Consider the following 20,760-nt stretch of genomic DNA (forward strand, 5'->3'; position numbering starts at 1 on the left):
AGGAAGAATTTACTTTTTTTTATGAGGATGATAAAAAAACTGAACAGGGTGCCCAGGGACGTTCTAAATGCACCCTCCCTGGAAACATTCAAGGTCAGACTGAACAAGGCTCTGAGCACCCTGTTCTAGTGGAAGGTGTCCCTGCTTACTGCAGGGGGGTTGGACCTTTAGAGGTCCCTAACTATCCAAACCAAACCACTCTATGATTCCACTTCGTTGAGACAGACAGCTAGAATTAGAAATGCTGCATGCACAATATTCAAGATCAGTTCCTCCAGTTTATTGAGTGCTGTTGCCAAAGCATGTACACAGTACAGCAAAAGTGAAGAGGCTTAATCAGAAACCAAAATCTTCTCTTCAAATGGGCTTAGCAAAGTAACGCAGCTACTTCTACTTACAGGCAAAGAAGCAAACCTGTGGATCACCCAGGAGAAGAGGGTGGAAAAACCACCTCATTGACTCAGTTGCACAGTACTGAAGTTCATGCCTTGATATTAAAGGATACCACTGGCTTGGAAAAGTAGCATCACACTGACCTTCCTAAGCCAGCAAGGAAACACTAAATACAGTTTACATTCCAAATAAAAGTTTTACTTCACTTTCACACTACATGGTGCATAAAAATTTAATTTTTAAAATGTTTCCAGTTACAGTGGGAATGTATCACTTTCCAAAATTAAATTCATACTAACTCAAAGTTCCATGAAGACACATTATGCCTAGAATTATGTTTGGCTCTGCACTCATTCACAAGTGTTGGCAGAAAGACTCCAAAATGTGAAGGTAGGAGCCTGTGAAATGTTCACACTACTCTATTATTGAGGCTTGTCACAGTAACTGTGCTCCATGTGCTGACTGCATCAGAAAATGCTCTGTTGGTCTCAGTAAGCCTTTCATTATTCACAATAGCACTGCACTGTATAGCACTGCTTTAGTAAACATTCCATCACTGCTTCCGTCCTGAATTCCCTCTAACCCCCTTTCCAGGCATTAATGTTTACTCCTAACAGAATTTTTGATTCAGAATTAAGAAAAGTGATTTCATATGTCTTTTTTTTTTAATTACCTTTTATTACTGGAAAGTGTTGTTTCCTTTAAGCTGAAACTTCACAGTTTTTCTAGTTATCAAGTAATATTTTTTCTTAGCTGTTAACACATCAGTTAAAACTGCTAGATAAACGTAATTACAGGCTAGCAAATAGATATATCTAAAAGTAAGGAAAGATGTTATGATCGAGGTGACTTTTGTATTACCCTTCATAATCCTCTTAGAACACCACATGACTGTTCTCTTTAATGTCTCTGTATTTATTAGTTTAGATTAAGGAGCCCAGATATGCAAGTAATTCTAGAGAATGCAAGGATAAATGTTCTACAGCAGTAACTTTACTTTTCCTCTGCAGATGCACTTAAAATGGTGATAAAACATCAAGAGATTTCCTTTTGAAATGCATAGACGAAATGCATCCCTTTAGAAAGTACAGTCACTCCTATAAAATTATTATAAGCACTTGGGTCCCATATGATCTTCACTTGCTGTTAACCCTTTAAGATTGGGAAGGCATTTAAATTAATATACTGAATAGAAAACGAAGAAATACCTCCTTACTACTACACAGCAACACTTCTGTATCACCTATCTTTGAACTGAAATGTCACCTCTGATATAACTAGACTGATATAACTGGATGAATTTAGTATTCAGTAAATATTTAGTATTCACACCATTTAGGTGGTCTTTTCTCAAAAATTATCTTGCTTCTACCTGCAAATCATTGCTGCAACCTGCTCATGGCATTATCAGATACTATGAGAGAAAGAACTCCAACACCTTTCTTTCCTCCTTACCAACAGAATTCTCCTGCCCTCAGCAGCACAGCCTGAGCTCTTCCCTTCCTATAGTGCTTACTGGATTTATTGCAAAGCTCATTTAATTTCTACTGAAAGGCTACACCTTCCTTCGGACTTGAGGTTTGTTTTTCTACAAATACAGTTATTTAAATAGTCTTCAATTTACTCTGAATGTATTGAGATAGTAAGCCTTCCAGCCTGTTTAAGGTGAGCAGTGGAAGCACACTGTGAAGATCAAAATCTTGCTTTTTCAAAGTTAGTGGGATGATAGCATCCTGTCTCATGGAACTGCAGCCTCCAGGTCAAACAGATTGGTTACTCCTAACCCTTGGACAAAAACACTTGTTTCTATGTTCTGGTTTTGACTTCCTTAAAGATGAGCAGGGAGTCTGCCCTGCCTTCTCACTATGATTGAGAACAGAATGATGTCTCCAACAGTGAGGCTGTTAAAGACATCCCACTCAATGATTACAGTTTCTTTATTCTGGCAATCAGGGACCACTGGTCCCCATATTAGTTTGGGAAAGTCAAGGACCTATCTGGGTAGTACAAATATGCTCTGTAGAGCATTTGACACATCCCATGGGAGCCTTGGCACCCTCCTATGCTCTGCTCTCCCACTATGAATTGTTTTAATGTGGTCCTTAACCATGAACTTCATTCCTGTTACTTCACTCCACCCAGCTCTGCTCCCCTGTGGCAGAGTCTGCATTCTGCTGTCCTCCCTGTGCCCTGCCTATCTCTGTTTCTCAGGGTGTCAGCTATCCTAGCACAAAGGAGTGATACAAGCTTGGAACACATCAACTGGTACTTTTCAGGAGCAGTTCTTCCAAAGAGCTGCTGACAATGATCAAAGTTTAGTTTGCTACCTCTTACAAAAGCAGAGACTGTCCTCTCCTATCTCTGCATCTTTCCCTTCTGAATTTTAGACCACTTTCTCAGTACTGCTTACAGCATTTCTTGACATTTTGGAATTAAACAGATGCAGCATTTAAATACTTATTTTCCGTCACAGAAATGCCATCCAGTTGAGTATAAGATCCTCCACAGGCTTAGCCTTTTAAATGCTGTTTTGTTTTAGCTCCTTCCCTCTCTTTGTATATTCATTGACATGCTCTAGCTTAAATATGTCCTCAACTCCACCCAAAACATGAGGTTAATATCAGTATTCAGCACCTCGAAAACTGATTTTAAATCTGACAAGTAACAGAAAAATGGCACTGACAGTTCACAAGTATCTTACAAATGCACAGAAAAATCTTACCAGCAACAATCCTAACAGCCAGGCTCAAATTTTAGAAAAGAGTTATAAGAATTTAAATCATATAACTGCTCATCTGAAAACCAGTCTGATGCCAAGACTACAGAACGAGTCTTACACAACCCATTTTAATATTGCAGCTGAATAGGAAATGGGAACATTCCAGTCTGGTCAGCAGGTTCACTAAGACATTGTTGATTAACAAAGGGACAGTAGGTATGGTAAGTTAATAGTTTGTGCAAGATTTCAGGAAACGACATAGGCAAATTTCAGGAACCTGGAAATTTACTGGTAGTTCTTTATGTACACTACAGGACTGCCTTTGGAACGCTGTTTGCTCAGCTACAGTAACTGCTACCATTTGTCTTCAGCAGTTCACCCTGTGGCCCATGTGCAATGGCATCTGGCCATTTTTTATCCTCTGATGAATTATGCAAGTCACCCAATCTCCATAATCCCCTGCCCTCTACAAACATACAATGACTCCTCCCTCACCAGTACAACTGGTCTTAGTGCTGCATTTCAGAGGATAGGCTTATACACACGGAATTCAAGTTTTCTATTATTTCTTCAACAAGTGAGAGAGAACTATACTTATTTGACAAGTCAATGTAATCATGAAGTAAAAGGATTTGCTGTAATCAATTCTCAGAATGTAATGTGATGTATACTGTCTGGTCCCATATCTAGCTCAGCAGGTTGACAGCAAAGGCTGTTTGGAGAACTGCTGTGCCCATTTTTCAAATCCAAAACTGTAATATACTGAAGAGCGGAAAATTCAAATCACTGAAGAATTCCTATGCTCCAAATTATCCACTTCTTTCATCTTGCCATTGCCTTGTCCAAATATTTTATGATTTGTGGTTTACAAGAGAAAAAATACAAAGGGGGAGTGTGCTCAGTAGCAGCTACACAGTCCTGAACTTGCTCACAGAAGGCAATAACTGGGACAGAAAGTTTAGGGAGGATTATCCATCCACTGCTTCCCCCACAACTGCTCGCAGTGCTGACGGTTTTGCCATGCAGATGTTAGTTGGTAATAAAGCATGATGACAAGAGACTGCAAGACGCATGCCAGAGACTACTTTCAGTCCCCCCAAAGCACCTCCACCTTTGCCAGGTTATTAATGAACACTTGCCAGGGAAGAGTGACATAAATGGCTAAGGCATTTCTGCTTTTAATTAACCGTGTCCCACAGGGGGACAAGGGGGATGCACAGTGCTTGAAACACTGAAAAGTAGGTAAATGTTTGCCTGTCATTCCACAGGATTGACAGGTTTGAATCACGTAATTCAGGACATTTCTTTCTTTCCTGTGGAAGCAAAGCAGTTGGAGGGTTATCTGTCAAAGTCCTGAAATTAAGAGAGATGCATGGGATATCATAAGAGGTATTATTTGACACAAACTCCTCCCCAGCACTCTTTCACTTCTGCTGTGGCAGTAGCTGTGGCTATATTTAGTAAGTAGCACTATATATGAATGATTCCCAGAAAAAATGACGCTTTAACAGAACTAGTATTTCCAGTTAGAAGCAATGGGGCTGGGGGACATGGAAAATTCTTCCAGGCACCAGACAAGGAGAGAGCCAAGAGTTATAAAAATATTACTTACTATACATTAGTGTTGTCCCAGCAACAGAAAACCAATCATAACATTATGAGGAGTGGAAGAAAAAAGCAGCACTAAAATTTTACAATGACGGCCTTTCTTCCACAGCACTGCTTCAATTTCAGGTGACATTACTTTCACTGCAACAATTATGGCAGATTGATCATATCCTCATATAACAGAGGGCAGCACATCCCTGCTTCCTTTCTTTTGGAGGCATATTGTTTCATGCAGCTCAGAACTTCAAGTCAGCAATGATTGTTTTCTGCATTTAAATAAAAAGGGCACTTCAACACAACGAAAATAAAGACCTCTATAAATTTCTTTCTTTTTCACTCCTGTCTCTTTACAGCACATGAATTGAGGACACCTTTTCCTGGACCTTGAACTGCAGAGGTATCTGCTGTGGACCAGAGCTTATTGCTGGATGTACATAGCCACATGGATTCTCATGTGAAGTGCAAGTATTCCTTGGCATTCTTGACCCAACCCAGCAGGGCTTGGCTACGCAGCACTTTCCAGGCTTCTTGATAATTTAATGCAGCTTCCTTGTAGTCCCAGTAGGTTTTTAGAGTCTTCATCCTGACAGAAAATGCACAGAAATGAAAACAATTCTATGATCCTATTGAATATGATGTCACAGACTTAAAAAAGCAATCAAACGTCTAAGAACATGATGATACCCTATGAGCTCTTTCATGCTACTAGGTGAAATTCTCTTCTAGAGAGACTTGGAGAGGCCCCGGCCCTGAAGCCAAGCATTGTCAGCAGTCTTACAAAAGGCAGCAAAACAACTCTTCTACCATGCTTCATACACAGTCTCCAGCAATAGAAGTGTTTGACTGTGTGACCACAGGTTACAGAAAATTTCCATGATAGCAAAAAATGCTGAAGCAAAGCTGAAAAGGTGGCTAGAGATGCTTCGAATCGGGTAGAAGTAGCCTTAGCTTGCTAGAAGAACAGATATGCTTGCTGGCTGGAAGGGAAAGGGACAGAACAAACAGGACAGTTCTTTTCCAACACAAAACTAATGAGGAAGAGTGAGACAAAGGAGAAAATAAATTTTTTTCTTTCCCTAAAGCAAAAGAGACTCAGTGGTTTTGGTGCTCTGTTCCTCTTCCTCAAGTAGCACCTATTCCCCACAGCCTCAGCAGAACTATTGGTCACTCTGCTGAGTACATTATGCCACTGAATTTCAAAAGAGAGAAATTCAGGCCTAGAGCATCTGACAACAAGTGTTCTAAGACAATTTTGTCAAGACTTTTTTCCTTTCCTTGCATTCCTTTCTCAGCTTCTTTCATCTCCTTTTGCCAAAAAGTCTGTCAGCCACATGTGGTATGCAATGTTTTTACACATTAAACCCAATACAAAGGAAAGATGACAGGCAACATGACCTTCACCAAGGAGGAGGAAGAGCCAAACTACTACAGAAACCCTAACCTAAAAAGTCTGAGAACCACTGCACTGACTTCTAGAACAGGCTTTAATCCTCAAAGGCAATAATGATCACCCATCACCCCCAAAACCGCAGACCATGAGAAGCTGTGTTTCAGGTATTCATCATTCTGCTATAAATTTATTTCTAGAATGCTATGACATGCATAGCAAGCCATATTATCTATCCTGCAGACCTTATGTTCTGAATGTGAGAGAGTGGTGAACCTGTCTATGCCATCGCTGAACACAGGAGATGTCTTCCCCCTTAACAAACCTGCCCTGCACTCTCATCCCAGCTAATTCATTCTGCTTTACCTCTTTCACATTAATCATACTCCATGAAACTAACTTTGAGCTCCTCTGATAAGTTCCATGGAAGGGCCCCCTGCAACTCTCCCCCACCTGGGCAGTGGACCAGTCACAGAACCCCATAATCTGTAGCGGATCATAGTTTAGGAGCATCACTGAACAGGCAAAAGACCAGCAACTATTTGCATAAGCAGCATTCAGGAAACAACCTGGTCCAAGAAGGATCAAAGTCAACCCTCCACAACTGGCTCCAAAACCCTGGCATAGGCAAGCTGTTTGTCTTCCAGGTCTGCCTCAAACACAGTACAAACCACCTGCACCTTCACCTCCGTTTCATCTATTTTTCATTTCTTCCTTGCTAAATGTTGCTCTTTTTTCCTGAATCTGCTGTCAAATTAGCAGCCCTGACTCATATCATCAGTCTGACCCAATTTAATTAAAACACATAGGGGATTTTTCTAACCTACATTATTCCAACAGACCTTTGTTTGGAAACTCTTACAGCAGACAGTAAAAAGATAGCTAGAACAAAAGCAGGATAGACAGGAGCAGGATTCTCACCACACTGTAGCAACTACTAGAGCACATGTGACCACAGCCTCTTGGGGTCTCATTCTCCAAGCAGACAACATCAGTACAGTGATTTAAAAGCGCATGCAACAGAAATTAAAAAAGTATTTTAAACAGCTTCCTCAAAGAGCTGACAAAATCAACAGATTTAGTTAATTCATGCTTGATTTCCGCATTAAGCTTCTAAGAAATTTTCAACACATATACAGGAAAAATTCTTTCAAATTCTGCGTACATTGTATCTGCATAAAAACCTTACATGACTTGACTGTATCTCAGATGTAGTTAAGGCTCTGAGCATTAGTAATGAAGAACCTGTGACCTTTTTTTTGGCAGAAGCAAGCAGTAGTTTGCTGCCCCAGGCTAAGTTAAACACAGTCACAGGATCTCCACCCTATCCAATCTGTCTGATATACATTTCTTGCATGTCTCCCTTTACTATTTCAATCTTGCCCCTACACTACTGTGCAAGAGAGAGACAGGGATTCTGACTGCTATGTGCCAGAGACATGAGAAGTGGTCCACAGACTTCATTCTGAAAGGTAACACAAAAAAGCCTTACAAAAATCACCATTATGCTTGAAAACATTCCCATCCTCAGCTACATGCAAAGCTGAGCAGGAATGGGCTCATAAAAAAGGCAGCCTGCAAAGAAAAGCAATAAACTGCAGCAATACTTCCTTCTCAGGTAACAAACCCTACCTTTAATTCCATATTCAGTTTCAAACATTTATGTTTAACCCATAATGTATTTGCAAGATTACAGACACATTGCACGTGAAAAATATGCACAAGGAATCAACCAAAATATTTCTCTTACAAAAATTACCAATTGCTGAATGATGCTTAACGTCTTAGCTAAGCTACACTAACACAAACACCTAACCTTGCCTTCTAGGAGAGCCAGCAAAGTTCTGGCCCCAGTAGGCTCTCTACCTGTTCCAATTTAACAGTGCCCAGACTCATGCTCTGGACAGAAGCAAAGAATGAAAGAGAAAGGATGACAAAAGAAGCAGGAGAAGCAGCTTTAGATATACAAAAGAAGAAAACAAAACATCAGAATCAGTATAAAGCTTTAACTTCCCTGGTTCCTAGGCCTAACAGTGGACAACAGTTAAGTTGGAAGGAAGGGTTAAGTGAAGAATGATCCTTGTCCTAATATACCCTACAACTACAAAACAAGCTACTCAGCAATTTTGAAATTATTACAGAATGAGTTTCCCCCAGTGGAACAGAAAGGATGGGAGGCAAGAGACCAAAAAGTAGACTAAAAGAGGCAGGGCAGGAACTTAGGGTCAAAGTGTGAAAAGGGAACTGGGTGGCAGCACAGCATTAGAGCCAACCATTTGTGGGAAGAGATAACAGGATACCTTTGCATGGAAAGAAAATACAAAACTGCGTAACAGTTAAATACGCAGAAGTTTAGAGGATACAATTTGAGATTGTGGGATTTCTTATCTGAAGTTTGCTCAAACTCAGACTCCAAGGAAGAAAGAAAAACAAAAATATGTCAGAATATTGTGTAGAAAAGGGAAGATGAAGGAAACAGCAACACTAAGACACTATTTTTATTTTGCTTTTTAAGTGAAGAAGAAAAACAAAGACTTCAAAAGTGAATCAGCTGCACAAGCTGACTGGTGAGCTAGCACCTCTACTGTATAAATAGAGTTTATGCAGCCTAAAACCAGTGTCACATCTGTGAATCAGCTGGACTTTGTCAGGAGAAGCCCAGACAGAAAAATAGTAGAGGACAAAAAAGTCAAAGGAAATGGCAAAGCCACTGGAGTCTAGAAAAGCCCTGAGGTGAAGTGACTTTATGTAAGCAGCACATGATCAGAACAATGAGTCACCTACCCAACAATGCACCAGTTCACAACCTGTTTTGAGGAAATTATGATGGCTAAACAAGTGAGGACAAACTCCTACCCAAAAGAGGATAATAACAGTATATTTTATAATAATAATAATAATAATTTTATATTTTAAACTGATTTAAGAAGAGAGTGTATCTCTACTTTAGAATGAGTTGAAAGCATCTCATGCTGACATCAGAACTTTGAAATAGTTATGAGACACTTCTACAGAATCTTTAATTCAACAAAACTCAAAAGCAAGCAAGATCTATTAATAAAAGATCCGGGGTGCACTTACTTTGGCTAATTTCACTGCATCTACTGTCTTGGTACCATGAAAGGCTGAAAAAGGCCTATCTCCCCTGCTTCCAGCCACACACCTCCTACTTCCTGTTTTAACTTTCCATGAGCCAATTCAGCCCACCAGTCCAAGAGAAAACACAGAAAACAAGAATATTGTTTCCATCCACATTAGTTAGTTGAACTGACTCACCATGAGACTGGAGAAGTGCTATTGATACAAGGGAGAAAACAGGAATCTACAGCCAGTAGCAGTAGAGACTGCTGGGGGACCATCCCTATCAGCAGCTACAAGCAGTTAAATTAGCTCAAGAGTTCGTGCAACTGCATCCTAGAGCTGGTGAAATTATACCTGGAAATAAGTCTAAAATAAAATAAACCTTCTGTGGCAATGGATTTGGAACCTTCTACCTCTCTCAGAACCTCTAAGCCAGAGAGAGAAGTTTTCTGTGCATGTGAAACTATGCCTTGCTTTACGGCAGCTATTGGGGCTGGAATACCAACCAATAATGCACATAATGCTAAGGCAGACTGGATGATTACTGCAAGTAATTAACTCCAGTTTGATAAACCAAACTTGTTTCTAATAATGTAAAGGAAAATTCCAAGTATGGCCTCCTTGCACAAAAGCTTCCTTCTGTTCTTTTTAGAAAGTCTCCATCTATGTAACATATGCATTGCATAAAGAGCACTACACACTATCTCACCTTACTAGCTCCTACTCCACCATACACTGAGAAAAGATTTTAGCCTAGACTTAAAAAAAAAAAAAAGGTTTTACTGAAACTCTTCCTTTTTGTGAAACAAAGAAATGGCATTTGATAGAATTACTAAACACCAACTCAATAACTCCCCAATTTTTGGATGCGGGGTTTGAACACCACCAAGGGTAGGCAGCTGATCTAGTAGCCATGTTTTCAAAAAAAGATACTACTGCCTCATCTTGTGTCTCTTTTCACATTTTTCAAGTATCAGATTTTAACAATGAACTTATCTGAAGGGAGATTCATGAGCAGATTCTACTATCATCACAGTATTCTTTGGTTTCATTACGATAAACTCACTCTTCTAAATGCAATAATAATGCCTTTACCGGAGAGTGTCTGGTAGATCCTCTTGTGAAATACTTGTCACCAGCTTTTGGAATTTATGGAAGAGCTCCACTTTACAGATCTTGGATCTAATATATAAAAAAAAATAAATTAGAAATTCTGATAGAAAAAAGAAATCAGAAGTTTACTTTCCCATGAAGAGCAGAGATCAATGTCTGCCCCTCCACATCCCCTCGTGAGGAAGTTGTAACTGTGATGAGGTCTCCCCTCAGTCTCCTCTTCTCCAAGCTGAACAAATCAAGTCACCTCAGCCGTTCCTCACAAGGCTTCCCCTTCAGACCATTCATTATCTTGATGGCCCCTTCTCTGGACACTAATAGCTTTATATTCTTCTTATGTTCTGGTGCCCAAAACTGCACATAAGGTGAGGCTGCCCCAGTGCAGAGCAGAGGGGGACAATCCCCTCCCTCGCCGGGCCAGCGATGCTTTGCCTGATGCTCCCCAGGACATGGCTGGCCCTCCTGGCTGCCAGGGCACTGCTGACTCATGTCCAACTTGCCATTGACCAGGACCTCCAGGTCCCTTTCCACAGCACTGCTCTCCAGCCTCCATTCCCCAGTCTGTACATACATCCAGGGTTGCCCCATCCCAGGTGCAGAAACCAAGACTTTTCTTTTTCAAACTTCGTAAGGGTTGGTGATTGTTCAGCCCTCTAATTTGTCGAGGTGTCTGCAGCGCCCCTCTTCCTTCCAGGGAGTTGACAGCTCCTCCCAGTTTAGTATCTTCGGCAAACTTACTTAGTGTACCTTCGAGTCCTGCGTCCAAGTCGCTTATGAAGATGTTGAAAAGCACTGACCCTAAAACAAAGCCCTGCTGAACCCCACTGGTGACCGGGTCATGTAAAGACACTCTAAAATTTAATCTTCAACTTAATCTGTCAAAGGTTCATACTGTAGTCTTTGGTGGTGTAGTTAATTAAGCATTAACAAAAGTACATACCAGACATTTACCTACAAATTCCTTTTAGTCAGTCAGCTTTACCTTCCTTGATATCTAGTGTTATCTAGCATATTGATTCAAGAGAAAAAAAAGTGTAGAAATACTTATCATGTTTATTATTAACCACCCCCCCAATAAGGCTGTAAATTTCTTATTTTCATTATAAAAGTTCCTTTTGTGACTGTTTATCATGAAAGTGTAAATAGTTGTTCCTTGACATTGCTTTTAATCCTCATTTCCTAAGGGAATGAGACGTTTGTAATCACAGTCTTGTAGACTCTAATAACTTTTGAACGTTTTAGTGAATTTTGAGCACATATTGAGAGGAGGATCTCTCAACACAAAGTTCTTACACTTCTATGCTAACTGGCAGCTAGCAGATGGCTCTCAAGTTTTCGAGCTGATACACAAATGCTATGTAACACATTTAAGCCTACTGAGAAAAAAGGGGTTGGTTGGTTTGTTTGATCTTTCACACATCTTCTGGAATACATTACACACCACATATTGAAAGCTACTATTCTACAGTGCACAGAAAGCCTGTCTCAAAAGACACACTAATTCACCCAGGTCATGCATGTTAGCAATACCTCAGACACCTATACTGGTCACAAACCACGAAGTTCTCCTTCTTTACACAGAAAATTTGAAAATACTAGGATATACCAGTATGAACTTCAGTCAAGTCAGGCCTAACCTGAAGAAGCTCAGAATCTGCGACTTGTGGGCATGTGAACAAGTTCTCCACAAGAATTGTCCGTGCTCCACTTATTTTGCTATTCACTACTCAGGATTATTGTCATTCTCCCAGAAAGTGTGGGAAAAATGAACAATATTACCATTGATAAATTGGTAGTAGAAGTAGCCAACAACTAATACACGAACCCTAACTCTCAAGCTGAATTTCCACGGACCACTGATAATTTTGGTTATCTCACCTAAACTGAAGATAACATTGAGATGGAGAAATTTGTCTGCAGATGTTACAAGTAATTGTTCTCAACCACAAGAAAAATACGTAACAGGCTTTTTTAAGCATTAATTGTTGATAAAAGATTATGAGATGTTTTAAAGAGCACAGTGCCAAGACCGCAGTTGGAAAGGTTACATGTTTCATGTTAGGAATGAGCTGCAAGCATTTCAATACATTTTCAAACTTTAAGGCAGAAAGTCATGCTTCAAAGCAACGCTTCTAACAATCACACAACCAGTTCAGTTCGCTTGACTCTTAAAGAAAAAGAAATCTGTAAAAAGAGAACTTGCAATGTACACATTTCCTTCATAGTCATCAACCCAAAAAAATATAAAGCAAAAATTCTGTTAACTTCACCAGTAAATATCCTTCTCATAAAAATTTATCATAGTCACCTGCCTTTATCTACAATGCTCTCAACAATGACAAACAAATAGGATAAACTTGTTAACTCTCATTTAACTTTTTTATTGCAACTGTCCTCTCTTCCTTACACAGTGACTCTCCCCTTTCCCCTGCTCCCTACCTTCCCTCCTTTTCCCCATTCCCTAGACTTCCTTCTGCTCTGACAACGCCCTACACGTCACACGAGCTGATAGAGGCATGTATGCTAACAAATAAAACGCGTGTCCGGATATTACAATATTCTCACACCTGCTCTGATGGCTCCCAATCCCCTTCTTTGTTGTTCCCTGGCGGAAGCCATTTGAGGTGACATCCAGAGGTTCCTCAGGGACTGCGCTCCAACTGATGGCTGTAGAAGAAAGGATTATGAACAAGGGAGATCCTCTTAACACAAAAGCAGAACCTAGCAGTTCCTATGTGTTCATGTGCTGCTTCCCAAAGTAACTCAAACTAGAAAGAGGACCGTGGTTCTCTAGGGCCGGAATTCCAGTACCTAAAAGAACAGGTAAACTCCGTTTAATTAAAAAAAAAATTAAAATACACGTACACACACACACAGAGCTTTCATCTTAATTAGATCCTTTAAGAATGCATGCTTCTAAATATCTGGCCTCCAGCTTTGTAATTCTCCCTTTCTTAGGGGGATTCTACTTTCTTTTGTACATCCTGTCCAGATAAAACATGAAGAAATTTCAAAGTCAGATGGCTTATTTTCACATCAGGCAGTGAAACAGTCCCCTAAGCTACTTGCACCAGTCATTCTGTGTTTTCCTTAGTAATTTATTGTCTGCTATTATTTTATTGTGTAAATAGTTCTGTGTTTGATAACTGATATGCATCAAGTATCTGCAGACTTTACTTGAAAAATACTATTAGCTAGTAGTCAAAAACAGTTTGCTGAAAGAGGTAGCATATGCCAACAACTTTATCCTTTGCTCCAATTTTGGGAACTTTGTAATCATTTGAGACTGCAAACTTCTTAATGCTGAAACTCTGCATAGGACACCTAATGATTAATAAGTAACCAGCAAAGCATCGGCAGCGTTGGCAGAACCTGGCGTGTCCCATCTGCCCCTGCACAGCGGGTCCTTTAACTCCTACTGCCGTAAGACAACTTCTGTTCCCTAAATTATCCCATTTCTCTGTGTTCCTAACAGGCAAAACAGTTGCATGTTCATTAACTCTAAAGACCATCTTGACATCCAAGACTCTCAAAGACTGGTTATGATTCAGCTGCAACTGTCATACTCCTCTAAGTGTCAATTGTACCTGCACTGTGATTTAAGTACAATTCTGTATGGCTCTACTAAATTACAATCTTATGTAGCATGAAATAACATTAGATACGTACAACTGGTATTAAATCCTCCACATGTATCTAAAAATCACCTGTCAGAGGACATCAGATTCTGACAAGCAAATACAAAGTCACTTAAAAATGAGAACACTTTCTATTCTTTCGCTTCTTCATAATTATCTCAAACTTCAAAATATTAAACAGAACATGTTTTTCTTTTTTAAAAATACCAGCTGAAATGTTCCTATCGAGCATATTTCAATGCTCAGGGTAACAGCCCAGAATTTAGAGTTTATTCTGATTTTCAATCCTTCAAGAAAAGAATCAAGCCAGCATAATTCATGTTTGCAAAAAAAACTGTGAAAAAGCATCATTCATTTTCATTTAACAGAATGACCTGAAAAGTGTACAGAAAGACAGATATACACTGAATTTAGTCGCAGTTTGTTTCAGATCTTTTTTGATATGTGAATTAGCAGTATTTTTCAATGATGAATGTTGTTTCCTATCTCACAAAGTCAAAATAGTTTCCTTCCTGGCACTTATAAATAACTCCAATGTAATGAATCTGAATTCCATTAAGGAATCCTTTGTTTCCATTCTATTTTATCATCAGCTCTATTGTAACAGAAAAACTTCCAGTTCTACTTCAGACAGCAGAAGGTAGGCATGTCCAAGTTTAAGGAAACTGCTTAACCATACACAGAGTGGCAGCTCTATTTTTTTTTCCCAAATGAGACCATGTTGCTAAATCACAACGAGACTTGCATATTCATTCATCACCATGACAAAAAATGCCATGTCCAAAATCTCTATCAATTAAACCTTTACACTATACTACTCTGTATTCTTTCTTCGTTCAGATTTCTGGAGCAATTACAAGCATAACTCAGCATGGCAATTCTTCTTTTCATTACCAAGGAGAATGCAAAACTAACTGAAACAAGAAGTCTTTTGATATTTTTGTTTTCTTCTTGCCCTCGGAACTTTTGTTTTCCCTGGTTATTTTGTGTCTGTGTTCAGATTATAAATTCTTAACGTCATCAACCAAGTGTTTATTCAGTCTGAAAACTCCCTACAGGAAACTAAAGGCTGAGCTGCATAATATTAATTATTAACAATTAAGTTACGACCTGAAATTAATTTCCCGCTGTTCATACTTTGCCTCTAGCACTGGCACTGAATGATGTTCCAAACAATCCAAACCACCTCATTTCTATTTGGACTTTTGCACTCAGTTATGCAACTGGCCCAAGTTAACTCACCTGCACTACAAGGAACAAGTTTTGTTTTGCTGTTAGATTGAATTTCCTGAACTGCCTCACGACTGTGTTCGAATCGAAGATCCGACTGCAGCAGCTTAACCTCCTGAGCCAGAAAACCATCTGGTAAAGATGAGATGTGCTTACACCTAAAATAAAGGCAGAAAAATGCAAATGATTTTCAGTCTGTTCTTCCCAAACAAGCTCATTTTGTATAATTTTCCTTCATTATCCAAAATATGTTGCTTTTACATGAAAACTGAATTCAACATAAGTTACAAAGGAAAGACAGCAAGGTTTGAAGGCATTTTTCCCTTAAAAAATATTTGTTAAAAAAAAAAACAAACAAAGCCACATTAGTTTATTAAGACCTTGACCATCCTAGAAAAACTACAATGAATTGATTTTTTAAAAGGTCTGTTAAAAGCTAGTATGCAGGATAGAAACTGCAATATACTTCTGCAATCACAAAGAAAAATAATAACCATAAAGTACTTATATAGTCAACCACATTATATTAGCAATTTTTAATGAACCTAAAGTTTCATAATCAAAGCCTAAACAGATACAAAATATACTTGCAGTTCTATGTGTAATTGCATCTTCGTTACCTTACATTACCATTGCATACGGAATGAGATTAGGATATGACAAAAATAGGGTGTTTAATCACCATAATATTTACACAGAGCAAGAAAAAATTAAGACTGAGGTTCATATTGTCAGATGGAATAGTCTGAAAAAGTGCCTGACTTTGCAACTAAGAATAATAAGGCTAAGCAAGTTCTTGTCACATGTGTTACAGATGTGTTACACATGGGCCCAGCCATTCAGACAGTTTTCAATCCACATGTCTGCTCATCCAGCTCGTACTTTAACAGATTCTCTATTAGGACCTTACAAGATGCAGTGTCAAAAGCTTACTGAAGTTCTGATACTTGTGTGACACCCATTGTCTTTCCAAACTCATTGTCTCCATACACACCATCTGATTTCCAAAGGAGAGCACTTACCTTTCAATAATTGCTCTCCGCATGGCTTCTTGGCTATATGGACACTTCCCCACTATAACTGCCGACAGATACACTGGATACTGCAGGAAATGCATGAGAAGAGCTCCTTGACACCCTAACACATTCCAGCGAGCCAGTTTATCACTGCAGGACATAGAGCAGGTTCTGTCTCCACGACCTGGCTTCACTCGTAATAATCCCACACAGTGGTACCCCAGCCCAGGTGTTCGGGCATCATCCAGCTCTCCAGGCACACATTTGGCTCCAGTTCTATGAACATCTACCACCTTTGGTCTCACTAAGCCAGTCTCCTTATGAGCTGTTTGAATCTCTGCAGAACAGTCACAGCACTTTTGATTTGTGTCGTCTTCTCGTTTTACAGATTCTTGCTGAACAGGCAGGTCTTCGGTGACTGTGGAAAAACAACCATCATCTTCAGTCTTCATTCTCTTGCTTGCACGATTATTTGTCATGTTCTCTGCTTTCCTTTTATCTCCTGGACACAAATGATTATGGTTACTTCTACATTCTGCTGATTGTCCAGCTCCATCACCTGCAGTCACTGGCTTAGAAAGCTGCTTCTCTGCTTCACTCATTGGAATAATAGAAGCATCTCCACCTAGAACCAAAGAAATAACATAAAATTGGCCAAAAACACATCACACCAGTAATATCACAACTACTATTACCTTTCAGAGAGTTGCACTCGGGAAAATTTAACTACGAGAATGTGTTTTTAAGACAACACTGTCCTGTGCAATTATGAATCAGATTTCACTGAAATTTGAGCCAATATATGCTCAACTTCAAGTTTTGCATTCTACGTAAGAAACAAACAAAAAAGCAAAATTTAAAACAAAACCTATAAAGCAAAAGGTAACAAAGGCATTTGACAGACTACAAGCAGTGCTGAAGACTCACAGGAAAACCAGTCTGATCTAACTAAACAACATGAACCTCAAAAGAGTAACTAAAGAATAATCTGTCAAATAAGGGTGAAAACTTTAATCTGTATCACTGAAACAAGCTCAAAACCAGAATTCTGAAGCTCAGCTCACAGCAAGCAAAGCAAGTCTGACAGGCCTGGTGACAAAAAGAGCATTTTCCATGACAGAAGTTGCATTGCATTCCGTAAGAAGTTCCAGGTTGGGGAGCTGGTGATGTTTTGTCGGTGGGGCTTTTCTTGTTGTTCTTCAGGAGTTAGGTTTCAATTGGGGGGATGGGTTGTTTGGGGTTTTTTTTGGTTGGTTGGTTTTGGTTTGCTTGTTGGTTTCAGGTTTTTTGTGTTTGTTTTTTTTGGTTTTCTGCCTCACTGGGTTGAGGGGGGTATTGTTTGGTTGTTTTTAGTAACTGTGGTAAATGTCGGTATTTTCTATTAAAATTTTAATCCAAGGAGAATGTTTAAAGCAAAGCAACCGCACAATATGACAGGACCTTTGACAAGTATGTTAGTTTCTGGAAAAGAAAATACTAGCTATTATTGTTTAAAGTGAAACATTCAACTATATAACAAGCAGTATATCAGATTTACTGAGCTCTCATGAATCACATCCAGCAAGACAAAATTCCAAATCTATCTGTAGAGGACCAGTCAAGTACATCTTCAGGTACATACCTGTAACATGAATTACTGCCTCACCCTCACTCCAGACCAAAGAGAGACCGAAGAAAGGCAAAGGGCAGAAAATATTTTAAAAGTGGGAGCAATGTAATTGGTTCACTCCAGCATACTCACATGGGGTATGACTGGAGAAGAAAACAAATGTGATATTTGGTTTGAGTTTCCATTTTCCAGTTTCAGTTCCCGGACTAAAGATACTACACTGCTGATGGGAAACTGCCAGCCACATCTGATGGAGAAGGTACCTGTTAGGCAGAAAAGTTTTCATGAAACATTTACTGCATTTTTGATGCATGGGAAAACAACAAAACTTAGATGCCCTCTAGTGCCTGTTCTTTCCTGATGCAGTCTATGAGAAGCCAATCAGTTATGCTTCTACAGATAGACAGGATCCAACACACTCCATAAATGAAAACACATAATTGGAATTTCAATAACAGACCTCAAAGGGTTGGATTCAGTGGAGTTAACTATCTCCTCAAATTCTGTATATAAGGCCCTCTCCTCCCACTATGTGTGTTTTTACCAGCACTGGAACTCATTCGATTCTGTAAGACTCAGTTTGGTGGCATCAAATTGCAAGAAATGTACTCATTTCTGCAGAATTACTATTCTCCTGGCTCAGTTCCTTGAACCAGCTTATCCCATGTAAACAAGAGGACTGGTATGTGGGAAACGGCAAAACTTCTACCCTTGACCAGTAGTCATCAGACCTGCATTGATGTCACATGAAATCATATCCTAATTCTTCATAAAGAGGCTCTACAAGAACACAGAAGAAACAAGCTTTTGTGAAAGAGCCTTAACACCACCTAAAAGTTTAAAAATTAGGCTAAAATCCTGCTAACAGTGGGAAAGATTGTTGCCTGCAGAGAAGTAATGCAGTGTTTCATTACACTCTCCTATCTGAAGCTGCAAAATATGGCTATTTCAGCAACAGATCAAAACCATTTGTATCTCAAGCCCTTCAAGTGGTGTTGAGTAACAGCACATGAACTTCATGCCTCACCTCTGGAAGCTCCTCTTGGCCACAACTTCAGCATGACTGTCATTCAAAATGTCTCCTAAAGCAACAACCAAGTGAGATACGAATTATGACTGAAAAGTAGACAAACAAAGAAAACAGAATTTCACATAGGACAGTTCTCCAGATTTATTAGCATTTGAAGGTTTAACATTGGTATTAGGTTATTGTAAGATATTTAAACTTCCAATCACCACAAAAGGAGCCTACACAAATGAAGGATAAAAAATGGACGTCCAGAGCAAGGAAAGCCCTGCAATAAATAATGAAAAATGGTAGTTGTGAGAAGTCATGTATCTAATCCATACACTTTTGGAAACTATCTCACTGCAGAATACAGAGTAAGGGAGAAAAAGCCTGTTAGTGTCTTCCTGATGTCACCCCAAACTCAGCAGTGGCATCTTTTGTGCATCAGACCACAACAAAACCAGACTGTCAGGTAACCAACACACAATTATTTTGCTTACGTTTTGCTTTGCTTTTAGCTATGATGTCTTTGAGTATGCAGACTCAGGACCTAAGCTACACATTTCTACATATAAAAAGTTCATTCACCTTTAAGGCAGCAAGTGCAGCAAACCTTCAGGGCAGCCATTCTGGCTGCCTAAGCTCCTCTCTCCTTCATAAGGGGTGGTCTGACTTACACTTCTGGCTTCAATTCAGAATAAGTCTGAGCAGAATGCTTTGTACAGTTTTATTGATTCTATGACACCAGCAAGAGAGAAGGTAACATAGGTAGTCTGTTCTCGATTTTTACACCATACTTACCATTTTTTCTCATTTTGTTTTGGCCAATACATTTTGTTCCAGTTCCCATAGCAACAACTTCCTTAGATACTGAAAAAGAAACGTTAACTGAACAAACTATCACCAACTATTGCCAGAAGTCTTGCTCTCACACAGTTATTCTGGTAAGACAACACACAGAACATTGTGTAGAAGGGAATGGACAGGGAGACTGGCCATGCAACCTTACAGAAAGCAAACAGATCCAGAACTGAACACAGGAAGCAGAGGCATCAGTGCGAAGAAAAGTCTATGATGGCAAAGCAGGAACGCCAATACAGGCTTGATGTGCCAGACAGCACAAGTGGACACTGGCAGAGCATTCCCCAAATACATAAGAAATAAACACGGGATACAATCTGCCTGACAACACTGAAGTGCCAGTAAGAGAAAGAATAAATATGCAAATGCAAAATGCAGTAAGACAGTCTGTTAAAGGAGAGCAAACTGAGACCTTTCTAGGATTCTTTCAAATAGTAGCTAAACATTTTTGCAAGTGTTTATATTAGGAATTCAGGTCCTGCCTAGACGTTCACCACTTACTGAATAGCCAAATGCAGGTTTTCATCTTCTTAGTTAGTCTGGGAAGAACAGCGTTTCACTATAACCATCTCTTTACAGACAGAAGTTGTAAAAGCTTTTACAATCACAAAGAGTAAAGAATTTAGGTGGACATAGAAATGGGACAAGAAGGGGTGTATGCTTTTCTTAAAAGTCATCTTGGGGGGGGGAAAGCGCATCAAGGACTGCCACCTCCTCTCCCCATTCCCCACCTCCCAACCCTATCCCAACTCATTCTTACCCTGGAGGTTCCCCGGACTAGCAAAAACCTCAGTTTGGGCTGCAGACTCCACTTTGACAACAGCTGCCAGTGAAGTCCATTCCCTGTTTGGATCTGGCTTCCCCTGCCTGGGGAGTCTCGTCCTATAATGCAGGTAGCACAGCCCAGCGATTTCATCAGCTGACCACATGGCTCCCGGTGCAGGTGCAGGCTCCGAGCGGGGCCGGATTCCCTCACAGCCCGCGAACCGCCACCCGCACCCTCCCAACGCCGCCCGCGCTCCGCGGGGACACGGGCGGGGACTCGGCCGGGGGCGGCACCGCGCACGCGCAGCCGCGGCCCGAGCGCGGCTCCTGC

The 20,760-nt window shown here is 39.9% G+C and overlaps 1 protein-coding gene across 4 annotated transcripts; it reads right to left on the minus strand.

Annotated features, from left to right (window-relative positions):
• Nucleotides 1-258: 258 nt before the first annotated feature.
• Nucleotides 259-20,667, minus strand: ADAT1 (adenosine deaminase, tRNA specific 1). Of its 4 annotated transcripts, XM_027684921.1 has the most exons (9): nucleotides 20,425-20,667; nucleotides 19,605-19,673; nucleotides 18,822-18,876; nucleotides 17,927-18,057; nucleotides 16,192-16,810; nucleotides 15,182-15,327; nucleotides 12,869-12,968; nucleotides 10,284-10,370; nucleotides 259-5,303 (listed from the first exon to the last, which is right to left on the minus strand). In XM_027684921.1, the coding sequence occupies exons 1-9, from the start codon at nucleotides 20,591-20,593 to the stop codon at nucleotides 5,171-5,173; spliced, it is 1,509 nt and encodes a 502-aa protein (XP_027540722.1). In that variant the 5' UTR covers nucleotides 20,594-20,667; the 3' UTR covers nucleotides 259-5,170. The 4 variants fall into 4 exon arrangements, 3 of the variants coding, with proteins under 3 accessions (XP_027540722.1, XP_027540723.1, XP_027540724.1); XM_027684922.1 differs by lacking the exon at nucleotides 10,284-10,370; XR_003534494.1 differs by lacking the exon at nucleotides 259-5,303 and having other exon boundaries at nucleotides 10,348-10,370; nucleotides 12,869-13,112.
• Nucleotides 20,668-20,760: the final 93 nt, after the last annotated feature.

Source organism: Neopelma chrysocephalum, unplaced genomic scaffold, assembly GCF_003984885.1.
Source record: "Neopelma chrysocephalum unplaced genomic scaffold, ASM398488v2 Primary Assembly neopelma1_68, whole genome shotgun sequence".
NCBI lineage: Eukaryota > Metazoa > Chordata > Aves > Passeriformes > Pipridae > Neopelma > Neopelma chrysocephalum.

What these genes read in the sequence shown, in the direction of transcription:
- ADAT1 (XM_027684921.1), bottom strand. Translation starts at nt 20,593, where the DNA reads ATGTGGTCAGCTGATGAAATCGCTGGGCTGTGCTACCTGCATTATAGG. An exon ending in GCCAAGAGGAGCTTCCAGAG is followed by an intron (nt 18,058 to 18,821) that starts GTGAGGCATGAA and finishes TCTGCCTAACAG; the next exon opens with GTACCTTCTCCATCAGATGT. An exon ending in CGGAGAGCAATTATTGAAAG is followed by an intron (nt 15,328 to 16,191) that starts GTAAGTGCTCTC and finishes CCTTTATTTTAG; the next exon opens with GTGTAAGCACATCTCATCTT.